The 14,781-nt window shown below is 37.1% G+C and overlaps 1 protein-coding gene across 1 annotated transcript; it reads right to left on the reverse strand.

Moving 5' to 3' along the window:
* Positions 1-1,712: 1,712 nt before the first annotated feature.
* On the reverse strand, positions 1,713-7,471 carry LOC103955811 (putative E3 ubiquitin-protein ligase XBAT35). Its single transcript, XM_009367708.3, is given in 11 exon segments — positions 1,713-2,450; positions 2,452-2,685; positions 2,819-2,904; positions 3,159-3,233; positions 3,404-3,506; positions 5,247-5,328; positions 5,610-5,701; positions 5,838-5,926; positions 6,064-6,144; positions 6,752-6,866; positions 7,042-7,471. Coding segments are annotated over 11 exon segments (1,527 nt in total). The 5' UTR covers positions 7,144-7,471; the 3' UTR covers positions 1,713-1,982.
* Positions 7,472-14,781: the final 7,310 nt, after the last annotated feature.

Consider the following 14,781-nt stretch of genomic DNA (forward strand, 5'->3'; position numbering starts at 1 on the left):
AAATACTATATTATTTAAAAACCTAATTTAAAAATAAATAATAAATTATTTAAAAAACTAATTTTAAGATCTTACTGGGACGACCCTTATATTTGCCGCACAAGAGTTTGTGGGTCGAACATGTATGTCCATCGCGCAAGAGTTTGTGGATCAAACCCGAATGTCCATTGTGCAAGAGTTTGGGGTCGAACCCTTGTTTCGTCGCTCGGTACACGCAACGACCACCAATTCCATCGTGCAATCTTCATTTTGCGCAATGAACAATATCCCTCTGTCGCACAATGGTTGACGTCAAGAGCTTTGTGCGATAGAATTTGCGCAACGCTCTCCTCACCACCCTAATATTTCCGGCAACGATTTTTGTCTTTGCGTAACACTTTCCCCTTCGTCATCCAAGAAGTTATTCCTAGTAGTGTCTACACCAAACGCTTGATAATAGTCTCATCCTAACCACTCCAACCCAATCCTATCTTATCCTAAATATCAAGTCCAACTCATCCGACCCACCAAACGAGCCTTAAGATGCTTTTATGCATGTGTGCCTCATAACTAGGATAAAGACTTCTATAGCAAGGGTATACCATTACCATGGTGTCCCACATTAATTATAAATTTTTCTCTCAAATATTGTATCATTAGTACGAAACATCATAGTGATGGTATATATTCGTGCTATGAAAGTTACTTTCCATAGGGGTACAAGGTTTTGAAAATACTTGTCTACAACGTCAAGTAAGAATAATCGGTGAAATCTGCCTTCCTTACCTTACGGACTCAATCCTATATCCAACGGAGACCACTCGACTAATCTCATCCACTTGAAATTCGCGTAAAGTTTCTGTATCACACTAATCTTTTTGGCCATTCTTAAAATATTGGAACCCTAAACGAAGAGTGGCAATCAAGGAAACATTGCTATCAGCATTCCAACAATACACTGTGGCTGACAATCCAAATATTCAATATAAATTAACAATGGAGACAACATGGTACCTTAAATTTAAGGAAAACTAATGAAAATGGCTTGAAAACTTTGAGTTTTAATGATAAGGACAAAATAAAGGGTAAAGTGAATAGTACCAGAATTGATTTTTTAGTGTAAAATATGGTTTTTCGTTAAAGTGAACTAGTACTGTGAGCTTTTCGTTAAAACTCCCTAAATTTTATTTAGTGCTTGGAGTCATGGCAAGTTGGCTCAGCACATTTCTTCGTTTCAAACTGGTTCCCCATTTCTTCGTTTCCGAATTTCATATCATCAAACTTTTGCTTCTCTCTGTGTTTTTGTCTTCTGCTTTCCGAATACTAATACCGGAACATCCAATCCAATGACCCCAATTGTAAAGGATGGGTTAGTGGTAGGTTGACCTTCCAACCCGCCTAAGTTGCAACCCCTAATAGAAAGCTTGAGAAGTAAAATGAGTTACTTCTCCCAAATTACAAAGTACGTTAAAATGATTTGCAAACTGTAACTTTAAGAGTAAAATCCCACAGATGCCCAAGTAGAGATGAAAATAGCAAGTGACCTATGGTTTGCAAACTGTAACTTTAAGAGTAAAATTCCACAATATCCAAGTAGAGACGAAAATAGCAAGTGACATTTTACCATAGTGGTGGAAACGAGTTGAGCCCTTGCATGACGGCGTGAGTTTGAATCCCGTTGGTAGCTAATCTAACAAAATCTATCGTTTGACCAAAAAAAGTAGAGATGAAAATAAAACTTGAACAGCCAGCCCAAAGTTAATTGGGAAATTTGTTTATTCACATATACAACTTACAAAAAAATCATGGAAAATCAAAATTAACAGAGGTTGCCGTCTCGCTGATATTTAAGAAACATAGTGAAACGTAAATACTATGTGGTAACATGTACAGAAACCTTAAGTCACACACAACTTCATCCAGTACATACTATGATACAAAAACATATCTTTCAAGGTGTTTGCAGTAACAATGCTGAACTTATATATATTATGGATAACTGATCATACAGCATACAGCCTTATAACCTGGTCTATCTTGGCTCGACAGACGGGGCATCCCCATTTCTTGCCTTTAATCTCCTTCAAACAGGACATGCATCCAGCCATATGTCCACAAGGGATGCAAGCTCCTTCAACTGGAGCATCCAAACAAATCACACATGAACCGCTTTCACCTTTCTTCTCTTCAACTTTAGCACGTTTGCTTTCAAGGCTTGGGGATGGGATATCGATAGGACTGAAATCAATTGAAGGATAGTGAATACGAGCTGCATCTAGACTATCATCTGCAACTGGTGGGGCTGATAGGATTATATCTGAGGTAGGAGCTGTTTGGACAGAAGAGGTATCCTGGATTTCCACCTGCTGAGATGACTCTCCAACTTTGCTACTCTCAGTCCCTGACCACTTGCTGCTACTTACTTTTGGAGTAGCAGCGGCAGTTGGTACACCCCAACCATTGTAACTGTACATTACTCGGAGAGGCTCCGGCCCAACCATTATAACTACTGGATGCACTTCCTTCATAGGTTGGCTGAGGATCAGGAAAGGATGCTCTCTCCTGCATAGCAGACTGAATGGAAGCACTAATAGCCATGGCCAACTCTAAATCTTCTGCCGCTGGTGGTGCCGTTGCTGGAGCAGCTGGTGGCGCCGTTGCTGGAGCAACTGGGGGTTGGTTGTTACCCAAAAACGCAGGACACGCCTGAAAAATTCCACAAATGTAACATATGATAGCCACCCAAGCATCTTGCCAAAGATTAATTGCTTGCTTACAGAGAGAGGCTGGGAGTTAAAAACAGCATGTATACGGCAGAGAAGGATAAGATGAAATTTACCTGTGGAATTCCTTTGCATGCATTGCAAAACAACTGAAGTTGTTGCTTGTCATTTTCATCTGCAGCTGCAAGTTTGACACGTGTTTCTGCAAAGAAGGAATGCAGAGTTTGAATGGGATATTAACAACAGAAACCTAACTCACGCGCGCACACAACAATTAAACTTCATTTTCTTCCTAGCTAGACGGCAAGCCTAATATAGATTGGAGGCCGGAGGATGGCATCAGTACATTACTGCAGCACTCGATGTGGAAGATATCCAAAATCTTCTGCTAAAGTGCTTCTCATTCACTTCTATGATTTATATTGATTGGAAGTAATTAACAAATATCATACTTACGCCTAAGTTTTTGATGCCTACTACTAGCCTCTTGGGCGATGTACATGCTTCTTCTCCGCCTCCTGCCTCTTGGGACTATGCATGGACATAGAATTCAATTAAAAAGGGGATACGAAGTCAATGTGACATAGAATTCAATTAAAAAGGGGATACGAAGTCAATGTGACATCAACCCCAGATTTATAGCCTAAAGAAATATAGTTTGAAATTACTCAGACATAATTGTTTTGGAATAAAGGTATTACTTGCGGCGTTATCGTGAATCACAACTGAAGGATCAGACAGGTGTAACTTTGGTTCTTCCAGATTGACTTTCCACAATGCAATAACTGTCCGTGGCTTGGCATCCTGCTTATCAGAAAGAGTTTAATGTATGGACACTAGCAATATTAGCCAAACCTAAAATATGCATAACATAAAACAAATGTGCATCCTAGATATATCAATCTGGAGTAGATAAAGGTAGACATACATGATGTTGGACAACTAATTCTATCAAAGTGTTTGGAAAATAGGAAATGAGCAAACAATGTAAACCAATCTAGCATGTACTTAGACAAGCAGACTAACAATAATATAAAAAATTTAAAAATTAAGCTACAAATCACCACATAACAAGATTCAACTCTTTTGTATTCTGCACAGTACAAATTAAATATAAAGGTACTACGGCTATGCTATGTTGCAAACACAAGGCTTTCAATGACAACTTCTAGACCCATAGTATTTGAATAGGGACATAATAGCATTGGCTACATGTAAAATGAACACCGGACATTAAGCCCTCCCTGACAAATTCTCAGGAAAGAACCAAAGATGGTAGCACTAGATAGCCCAGGGTTGTGAGCACATGACACACCAAAGGAAAGCAACAGCAGTATCAGGACCCTCAGGTAAATCACATGGGAAATTCCAAAAGAGGTTGAACTTGACAGAGAACAAAGAGTCTTGGTGTCTCCAGGGGGAACTCCTCTGAATCTCTACTTTGAGAGGGTACAAGAAGTTCTCTACCATACGAGCCCTTGAAAGCTTCTCAAAACCAAGAATCACAGTAGAGAACTGAGCAGTAAGAGTTGAAAAGGACTGTACTTCACTGGAACTTGAGTTACCTAGTATACTAGGGGGTACTCGGGTGGACACAGGTTTTGAGTTAGGGATTAACTAATGAGAAGAAACCACCTGTACTAGTTTGTTTTCTCTGAAAGTGTAGTTCAGTACCTGGGTGTACTTAACATATTGACCTTATTATTTTATTTAGTATTTCAGTCACTATTTTTCCTGACTAGGAGTGCTATACCCAACTGGTAGACTAGGGTTCAAATTTAATATTGTGTTCAAGTTTACGCAAATAAAGAAACATTGGCTCACAATTTCCAATTGAGCTATTTGATGGAAGGAAGAATTCTACAATAGGCAAAGAAGGGTAAAGGAGATCCATATCAAAAAGGTTTGTTAAGGCTACCCACCCACCAACTCCCATGGGAAATAACATCGTTATTTGTTGAGTTTTGACACAAGCAAAGATTAATGGAGGTTATTTATTTATTTCAGTTTGTAATTTGGTCAGAGTGTTCCAAATGCATAAAATATTAAATGAGTAAGAAGACAATAAAGAGGTGGTAGCACTATAATCTAATATATCTCCATTCCTAAAAAAGGCCTGAGCTTGGAAATTAAATTGATGCTTTTTATCATCCACAACAACAACAAACAACAACAACGCCGTATCCAACTAAGTGGGGATGCTTTTTATCATTTACATGACAAAAAAGAATGGGCAGTTCAAGAATGTGCACTATAAAAGAAAAGGAAACATTATTGATGGCAAGTTAGCAAACTATATAATGCAAAGCTATGGGAATCATATTTAACTCACGCAGGCATTGTATTTTGTTTATTGAATTATTAGAGTGCTATTTTTTTGGGAAAGAATTCATGCGAATGTAATCTGCAAGCAAACACTCAATGTAGCCTAAATTAAAAGCGACTTGAATGCAATGTATGAGTAGAAGAACTAAATCTAGAATCATTTAAAATCATATATTAAGCCTAATCAACCTAAGAATAGAAGGCTGTATTTAGCAATACCTGCATGGTAGGATACATGGCAAGCTCCAACTTGAAAGGCTTGGTGGGTTTGCGAGAACTACATGGCAAAACAACAACCCAACTGCAAAGTATGCAATAGTAGGCACACATGTCAAGTAAAATTTCAGACAATTACTCGATCAAAGTTACAAGAACAACAACGACGACAAAGCCTTATCCCACTAATTAAAGTTATACATAAATAATTAAAACAAGTGAGATATAAACTTCTTCAAAACAGGTCAAACCAATCAATCTATATTATTGCTTTGACAACTTGGTGCATAGATCATGATTGAAGACAAAAGCAAAACAACTACACGGAAATACTTCCAGATGACATCACTTTTAAATAACACTCACACTTTTCTTGAAACCAACTGAGGAGCAAGTACTTCGAGAAATCCAGGACCATAAAACTCCCGCAACCAACCAGAGAATAAGCAAATATGCCTCTACAAACATTGGGAAATGGGTTAAGAAGACAAACTAAAAGAGAAAAATGAAGAACTATCAGAGAAGACGATGAAAACAAGTTGCAACACCGGATGGTAAAAAAATATGCACAGAACGACATTGCATACTAATTACCTCAATTGCGCGGACAACATTGGTGTGCCCTTTCGCCCTAGCAACGTCAAGAGGACTTTGACAGTCATCATTCATGATTAAAGCATTTGCTGAAAATTTTGAACAAATTATATATTAGCTATAAAGAACGCATAAAAAGAACTGTGTTTGTTATTGTAAAATCATAAGTTTTATACTCCATTCTTTAAGACTTTCAAACAGATGAATGGATAATAGAGTTGCACACCTCCATGCGAAAGAAGTAATTTAACAACATCTTCTAGGCCTTTTTTAGCTGCATGATGTAGAGGAGTCCCAGCATGACGACCTACAGCGCATTGAGAAAAGAACAAAAAGGAAATTGTTAATGCAAGCCAAAGATCAAGGTGCGTGCATTTATAATAGCATGTTTTAACAAGACTACATTACAAGACGAGTTTAATAAATAAATATGGTAAAACACAACAAAATTCTGGGGAGGAGAGAGGGGATCAGAAAGAAATAACACTTGAAGCATATCTAATCGTAGTGTTCCATTTTCTGCAAAGGAAAAAAATCAGTACGAAAGTGGTACTTAGATCAATGGTGATATTTTTCCATTACGATTGCAGTATAAATTTGGATCCAACGCAAGCTCCACATAAAAGGGCAATACTTGTAGAGAGAAGTTGGACCAAAAACCTAAATTTCAGACAACAAGTGTGGCTACCAACTATAGCCAGGTCACTCTTTTAATACTTTCCTGGTCCTTGGTGACAACTCTACCCTGCCAATTGGTACATTTCTTCGATATCTATGAACCCAAAAATACCAATTTTCATTTTTTATCTTCATTATTCTTTCTTTCTTCTCACTGTCCAAGTACATAAACTTCAACATGAGATCAACCCAACTGACAAGTTATCAAATCGTGATGATTAAGATAGGAAACGTACCGGGGCGATAGGCGTTGACGTTTGCACCGAGTTCAATCAAGGTTTTTGCAAGGTTATAGAGCCCAGGATTTATACAGGCCGCAATCAAAGGGGTTTTCCCCTCTCTATCAATCCACTGACAACCAAAATCACCACAATTAACCAATAATTCAGCAAATCTAACCCCCAAAAATCCAAAATATTCTACAATTATCACTACCAATTGACAAAACAAAACAAATTATCACTACCAACAATCACATTATGCTTACAATTTAAACAAAAATCTTAAATTAATCTCCCTTAATTACCTCCAGGCCTGCACCGTCTCTGCAGAGTGCTTTAATCCCTTCGATGTTTCCACAGCTGACTTGCTGATGGAGCAACTCATCTTTCGATTGCTGCAGTCCCATTGAAATCCCCGGGGAGAACTGCAATTACCCTTTGTGGGTTTTGAAGCAAAACTTGAGGAGCTAGGGTGTTAAATGCAGGAGGAAAAATATAAGAAACTAAAAAAAATTTCCGGAAAAATCATAGAATATGGATGGGGAGGGCTGTGCTTTCAAAGAAACTTGGTCAAAACGGAACGCAAGTGGATGATGAAATTAATTGAATTCCTTAGCAACGAAGATATTTTTTTTATTGCGTACCAAGAAATTTTATTTTATTAAATTTTTTTCTGGAGAAAATTTTGGCTAACAAGATTTTCGACATCCTTTAAACGAAATCGAACAAACACGGGATGAAGCAATTATTTAAGGTGATCGTCGTTTGTATATCGTATCCATACTCGTCAACTTTTTACCATTTTTTTTCTTTTTTTACCCTTACTTTTGAATCTTGATGCATACTATTGACAAAAAGAAGGTAAAATAGTAATTTTGTACATTTTGACAAAATAACAATTATATTCCTATTTTCCCCTCTTTTTATACTTATTTTTCCAATTTTACCCTTACTTTTAATACACAATATTTACATAAGAAGGATAAAATAGTAATTATGTAATATTAAGAGAAATTGTTCACACACAAATGTGTGCTCTCTGCTAGTAATGAATAAATCATTGTGTTATAATAAAGATGTAATAATTATATTGCAATAAGATGAAAAAGTGAATTGGTAGAAATCAAAATGTCATTTGATATGAAGTAGAGTTAGGTTATTCTTTCCACTCATATAATAGAAGTGAAATAAGCATTCTCTGGAGTATGAACTTTAACACTATTTTTTCAATAATTTGCTATTGCTAATAAACAGAAGAAATGGACAGATATTGGATTTAAATCTTGTGAAATAGAACACGCAATCTAATAAATTAATAATAAACAAAATAAGTAAACGTTTTAGAATATAGTTTCATTTCATTTGTGTTTAATTTCACTTCATTTAATAATTTTGTACAAAATAAAAATAATAATTTTGTGGACGTAGGACAACAAGTGGCATGAATTTCCAAATGCTGACTTTTAACCTAAGATAAAAATAATAAATTATTTAGAGGATATGGTTTCTGAAATTAATTATTAAAAAATGCCTAAACAAAAATTGATAAGTCCCAACCCAAGACTCAACCACCTATACCAAAACTCATAACTCTCTCAACCTGCCCACACACACCAAGTCATGACTCTCAACCCTTTAATCTCAACCATCCACACCAAACTTCCCTTTTTCTTTTTCTTTTTTTTTTTTTTTTTTTTTGTGCCTAGAATCCACACCAAACTCATAATTTCTAAAAACCAATTTAAACTAGTTTTTGCAAACAAATGTGAATTAAGAAGTTCAACACTGAACTACCAACAATATTGTTTGTTAGCACAATACAATATCAAGATGAACCTGCTAGCTATCTACAGGCACCAGTTCAAGAAAAAAAAAAGAACTATCTACAGGCAATAAATGATCATTCTAGTTTTTTGAATGTATTGGTAATGCTCGTTTGTCAAACAAATGCTTATACTATCAGATTAAAAGTTTGACTCACGTCTTAAAATAAAAACAGTTAAATTCACAGTATGACAACATCCAGACAATCTAACCAGAGATTAATATTTGATACAACTTTATGTAGGTATGATTTTTTTCCGTCCCAAATTAATTGTAGCACAAATTAATTTGTATAAATAATATATAAGTAAATTAATTTTTACAAACAATATATAGGTAAATTAATTTATACAAAAATAAATATCTAGCTATATTAATTTATCTTGTTTAATTTTCAAGGGATAGGTAAATTATTTTTATTGCAATATATATAGCTAATGAACCAAATAAAAAATAATAGGGGAATTGGCACAAATACTGCTTGGACTTTTGTTGGTGTGCCAATCTACCACCTGAACTTCTAATTTTTATTATTTACCACCTAAACTTTGTATTATGTTGCAATGTACCACCTACCTTTTAGAAATTTTAATTAACATGTACAACATAGGGCTCAATTTTTTTGCTAATGTCAATGCCCTTTGGTAAATAAATATGTATTAGTTAAAAGTATTATAAATTAATATAAAAATTAAAAAAAACTCATGATACCTTTCTATCATCAACCAGCCCACCTCCCCCATTAGAGTGTTGCAACCGCCGTCCTGCGATGCCCAGGGGGGAAGTTGGCGGGAGAGATTAAAGGGGGCAAGCGTAGGAGCTACTGCCATTATTGCACACCTGGGGTCCACGTCAGCCAAAATGTAAGGTTTATTTGTCCACATCATCAAGTAATAGAAATTTAAACACTAAGTGATACATTGCAACTTAATGCAAAATCTAGGTGGTAAATAAAAAAAAAATAAAAGTTCAGGGGTAAGTACGCACACCAACAAAAGTCTAGGTGGCATTTGTGCAAATTTCTCAAAAAATAAAATAAAATTTTCTTTATGTATATAGCTATAATGAGGAGGTAAATTTATTTTTACAATATATTTATTCTAAATAGATACACTAACATATAGATAAGTAAATTAAGGGCTAGTTTGGTGTTTGGTGTTGCTATGATTTAAAAAAAAAAAAAAATGATTCTGCTGTGCTATGAGAATAAACAGTTGTAAAATAAAGTTGTTAAGTGTTTGGTAGAAATTTTTTTTAAAGTGCTTTTAATAAAAAAAAAAAAAATAGTGTCTTAATGTCACATACCGGCCCGGGCGGGACCACTTCCCGGGCCCAACTCTACTGTAGCACGATATTGTCCGTTTTGGGCCCCTAGCACACCTTCACGGTTTTGTTTTTGGGAACTCACACGAAAACTTCCCTGTGGGTCACCCATCATGGGAGTGCTCTCGCGCGCCACTCGCTTAACTTCGGAGTTCCCATGGAACCCGAAGCTAGTGAGCTCCCAAAATGCCTCGTGCTAGGTAGAAATGAGAATATACATATAAGGATCACTCCTTTAGGCGATGTGGGATGTCACAATCCACCCCCCTTAGGGGCCCGACGTCCTCATCGGCACACACGCGATTAGGGTTAGGCTCTGATACCAAATTGTCACATCCCGGCCCAGGGGGGACCACTTTTAGGGCCCGTTCCACCACCATAGCATGATATTCTCCACTTTGGGCCCCCAACACATCCTCACGGTTTTGTTTATGAGAACTCACACGAGAACTTCCTAGTGGGTCACCTATCATGGGAGTGCTCTCGCGCACTACTTGCTTAACTTCAGAGTTCTCATGGAACCCGAAGCCAGTGAACTCCCAAAATGCCTCGTGCTAGGTAAAGATGAGAATATACATATAAGGATTGATAGGAGCATATTCATGCGACTTAATTAGCTTGTTCTCGTGCATTTATGTTGTGTTTACTTAGTTGTTTTAGTGTTTAAGGCCACTTTTGTGTATTTTCAGATTATAAGGACAAAGTGTGCAAGATGATGCAATTGGGAGCTTTTGGAGCAAAACTGAGCTGGAATGTGGTGTATGCAAATGGAGCACGAGGAATGAACGAGGTTGAAGGTCAAAGGAGCTTAAGAAATGAAGAAATGAAAGTGAAGAGCAAGGAAGTCGGAATTGGTAACCAAAGTTTCTAAAGTTGGAAGTTTCTATTCTTGGAGGTTTCCATTGTCGTGAGTTTCTATTGTTGGCTTTGGGCTTTTAGATGACCTAAACCCTAACTCTTTGTGGACCCTAAGCCTATGCCGCACCTAAACCCTAACCTTAGCCCATTTTAGAGCCATTGCCGTGGGCTTTAGCCCAAGTCCTTTCCCTTGCCATGCAAGGGGGGGCATTTTAGGCCCAAATCCATGCATTAAGCCCTTCACCCTAATTGGCCCAAATCCATGCATTAAGCCCTTCACCCTAATTCTTCCTCCTAATTAGTGCATCCCACCATTCCATTCCATAATTTCCATTAGTGCATCCCACCATTCCATTCACACTTAAATGCCCATTATCCCATTTTTTTTAGCTTTTAATTCCACACCATCCCATTATCCTTTACATCCACTAAACCATGCATCCACATTCACCTAAATAAACCCTAAATTACATCCACTAAACCATCCATCCACCATAATTCCCACCATCCACACCTTTTCCCATCCACCAAATACCTTAAACAAACATCCATTCACACCCATTCTCTTCCTATAAATACCCATTCATTCCATTCACCAAATCATCTCATTTTCCATTGTAATACACAAACACTTCCCCTTCTCCATCTTCTCCATTTCCACTCCATTCCACACTTCCATCCCCCCAACCAACCTATCCTTAAACCTTGTGCTACAACAACGAGGAAGAGAAGAGTGCCTAAACGTTCATACAATTCAAGTTTGAGTTGTTGGAATGTTTAGGTGTTTCTTTGATTTCAAAGTTTCATTTTAATTCTCTTTGTTTTGTACGTATAAGGAATGGAAGAGAAGAGTGCTTAAACGTTCATACAATTCAAGTTTTGAGTTGTTGGAATGTTTAGGTGTTTCTTTGATTTCAAAGGTATGAGGAACTAATCCCCCTTTAGCTAGGGGGTGATTCAAAACTATGTTTATATTTGCAATATGAATTGATTAACTTTCGTTGGAATTTCATAAGTTGTGGATTCAATTTGTTTAACCGTTTGATTGATAACTTATTTATGAATGTTTATTAAGAATGCGCGCTTAATTTTCATGCATAAATATGACGCTAGAATATAAGTGATTTTCACCTAATCGTTATGAACTTATATTCACAAGTAGTGGAGGTTGCTTATAAACAATCGCGTTAAATGAATTCTTGGCACGAGTTTCATGCTCATCATAGTAACGAATGCCTCGTCAACACTTATAGTTTTCATAATACTTAATGATCTTTGATTGTATCTTTATTGTGCTGTTCACGTAAAGGACTTTTGGAGAATGTTGTGAATTGCGTTGCGCAAACCCATCCAATTCATTAACTTAAGGAAAACTTGACGGTTAATTTAAGCGGACCTAATTAATCCGGAGTGTTGAGTTTCATAATTTATCGAAAGACCAACTGAGAATCAATCTTGTATGCAAGTATAACATGTGTGGAGAAGAACCCCTTAGCTAGCATTCATTCCATATTTCATCACATTCATATTTAAATTCTACCTTTAAATTACAATTTGTGCATTTAATTTATTTTCGTCAAAATCTCAATCCCCCTTTACTTTAGTGTCCAATTTAGTTAGAAAGTGTCTTAGTTTGTGTTTATAAGTGTTTTGTATTCTTTGAGTCTTTTGATTTGTTTTAGTGTTTTAATGTTTGTTTTACATTTTTGAGTCAGTTTCCAAGTGATTAGTAATCCCTCCTAATCCCCGGTTTAGAACGATCCCTACTTATACTTATACTACAATTGACAAAAAGAGGGTTAATTTGTGTGCGTATAAATCTCGCATCAAGGATCACTCCCTTGGGCGATGTGGGATGTCACAATCCACCCCCTTTAGGGGCCCGACGTCCTCGTCGGCACACATGCGACCAGGGTTAGGCTCTGATACCAAATTGTCATATACCGGCCCGGGGGGGACCACTTCCCGGGTCCATTCCACCACCGTAGCACGATATTGTCCGCTTTGGGCCCCCAACACACCCTCACGGTTTTGTTTATGGGAACTCACACGAGAACTTCCCAGTGGGTCACCCATCATGGGAGTGCTCTCACGCGCTACTCGCTTAATTTCGGAGTTCTCATGGAACCCGAAGTCAGTGAGCTCCCAAAAGGCCTCGTGCTAGGTAGAGATGAGAATATACATATAAGGATCACTCCCTTGGGTGATGTGGGATGTCACACTTAGTGTTTGGTAAACTTTTATATAAATTGTTTTGAATATGTTAAATGACTAAAAAGAATATAGTATTTAATGTGATATAATAATTGTCAAAGATAATAATGTAGGGAAAGATTGTAATTTTGTAAAACATGTGGGGTATACTTGCCTTTTGAAAAGTTCATTAAATGAGCATTGATTATAATGCTTTGAAAAAAAAAAAAAACACTTTTTTTAGAAGCATGGTAGACCTGCTTTTGCTTTTGTAAACTTTTCTACTTTCATTGACAATAATTTTATAAAAAAAAACAATTTTTTTTTCTGTTTTACCAAACATATTTTGTAACATCCCACATTGCCCAGGGTGTGGATCCTGTAAGCCTTATATGTATATTCTTATCTCTACCTAGCATGAGGCCTTTTGGGAGCTCACTGGCTTGGTAAAGATGGGAATATACATATAAGGCTTACATGATCCACACCCTGGGCAATGTGGGATGTTACAATCCACCCCTCTTAGGGGCCCGACGTCCTCACGGCACACTTCCAGTCAGGGATTGGCTCTGATACCAAATTGTCACATCCCCGCCCGGGCTCCCACCACAACTTAAGCCCAACTCCACTGTAGCACGATATTCTTCGCTTTGGGCCCCTACCATACCCTCATGGTTTTGTTTCTGGGAACTCACACGAGAACTTCCCAATGTATCACCCATCCTGGGATTGCTCTCGCGCGCTACTTAAATAATAAAAAGAAAACCATTTTTGAGGAAAAAAAAACTAATCAAATAATAAATTATAGGGTAAATTACATTTTACCACCTCAAGTTTGAGGTTTGAGGTTTATTGCAACCTCATACAACATCTTCAAAACATTTCACTTTCATACCTCAAGTACTATTTTATTTCAATATAATACATCTGTTACATTTTCCATCTATTGATCTGTTAAGAGCTAACGTGGCTATCACATTTGTGCCACGTGGCTGCCAAATTTGTGTCATGTGGCTTAAAAAAAATTTATATGTTAAAATATTATAATAATTTACCCTATTAAAAAAAAACATTGAAAACCCAAAATCCCATTCCGTTGACCATCTCTCTCTCCTCCACTCTCTTCACCTCCCCTTCCATCCAAAAACCCACCCCATCCTACCCCACCCTCACCTCCCCCGCAACCCCTCACCCCACCCTCACTCTCTTCACCTCCCTCTCTTCCACTCTCTTTACTAGCTTTAAGCAAGTTCGTACCGAGATTCCGGCGATTACCCACTTCTTGCCTTTGAATTCCATGCCTCCGTCCACCACATGGGACTTCTTCGAAAAACCCATGTCTTAATTTCTGAAGAAATCATTGTTTTCTTCGCCAAAATCGAGCCAAAACAGAGCAAGAACAGAGCAAAAAATAGGTAGGATTTTGATGTGAGAATCAGAATAAATTGAGGAAAAAAAAGATGGGTTTTGATATGGGAATCGGAACAAACCAAGAGAACAAGTTCAAAGAATCGAAGAGGGAAATAAATGAGCTAAAGGGTTTCTGGGAAATGGGTCTCTAGGGGTGGGGCGTTGCGACTTGCGGGGGAAGTAAGGATTTTAGGTTTTCAATATATTTTTTTTAATAGGGTAAAGTATTATAATATTTTAATGTATAAAAAATTATTTTTTTGCCACATGGTATAAAGTTGGCAGCCATGTGACACAAATGTGGCAGCCACGTCAGCTCTTAACGGATTAATGGATGGAAAATGTAACGGATGTATTATATTGAAATAAGATAGTACTTGAGATATGAAAGTAAAATGTTTTGAAGATATTGTATGAAGATTGCAATAGACTTCAAA

Source organism: the organism of the source record quoted next, unplaced genomic scaffold, assembly GCF_019419815.1.
Source record: "Pyrus x bretschneideri cultivar Hongxiangsu unplaced genomic scaffold, Pyrus_bretschneideri_v1 Contig21, whole genome shotgun sequence".
NCBI classification, from domain to species: domain Eukaryota; kingdom Viridiplantae; phylum Streptophyta; class Magnoliopsida; order Rosales; family Rosaceae; genus Pyrus; species Pyrus x bretschneideri.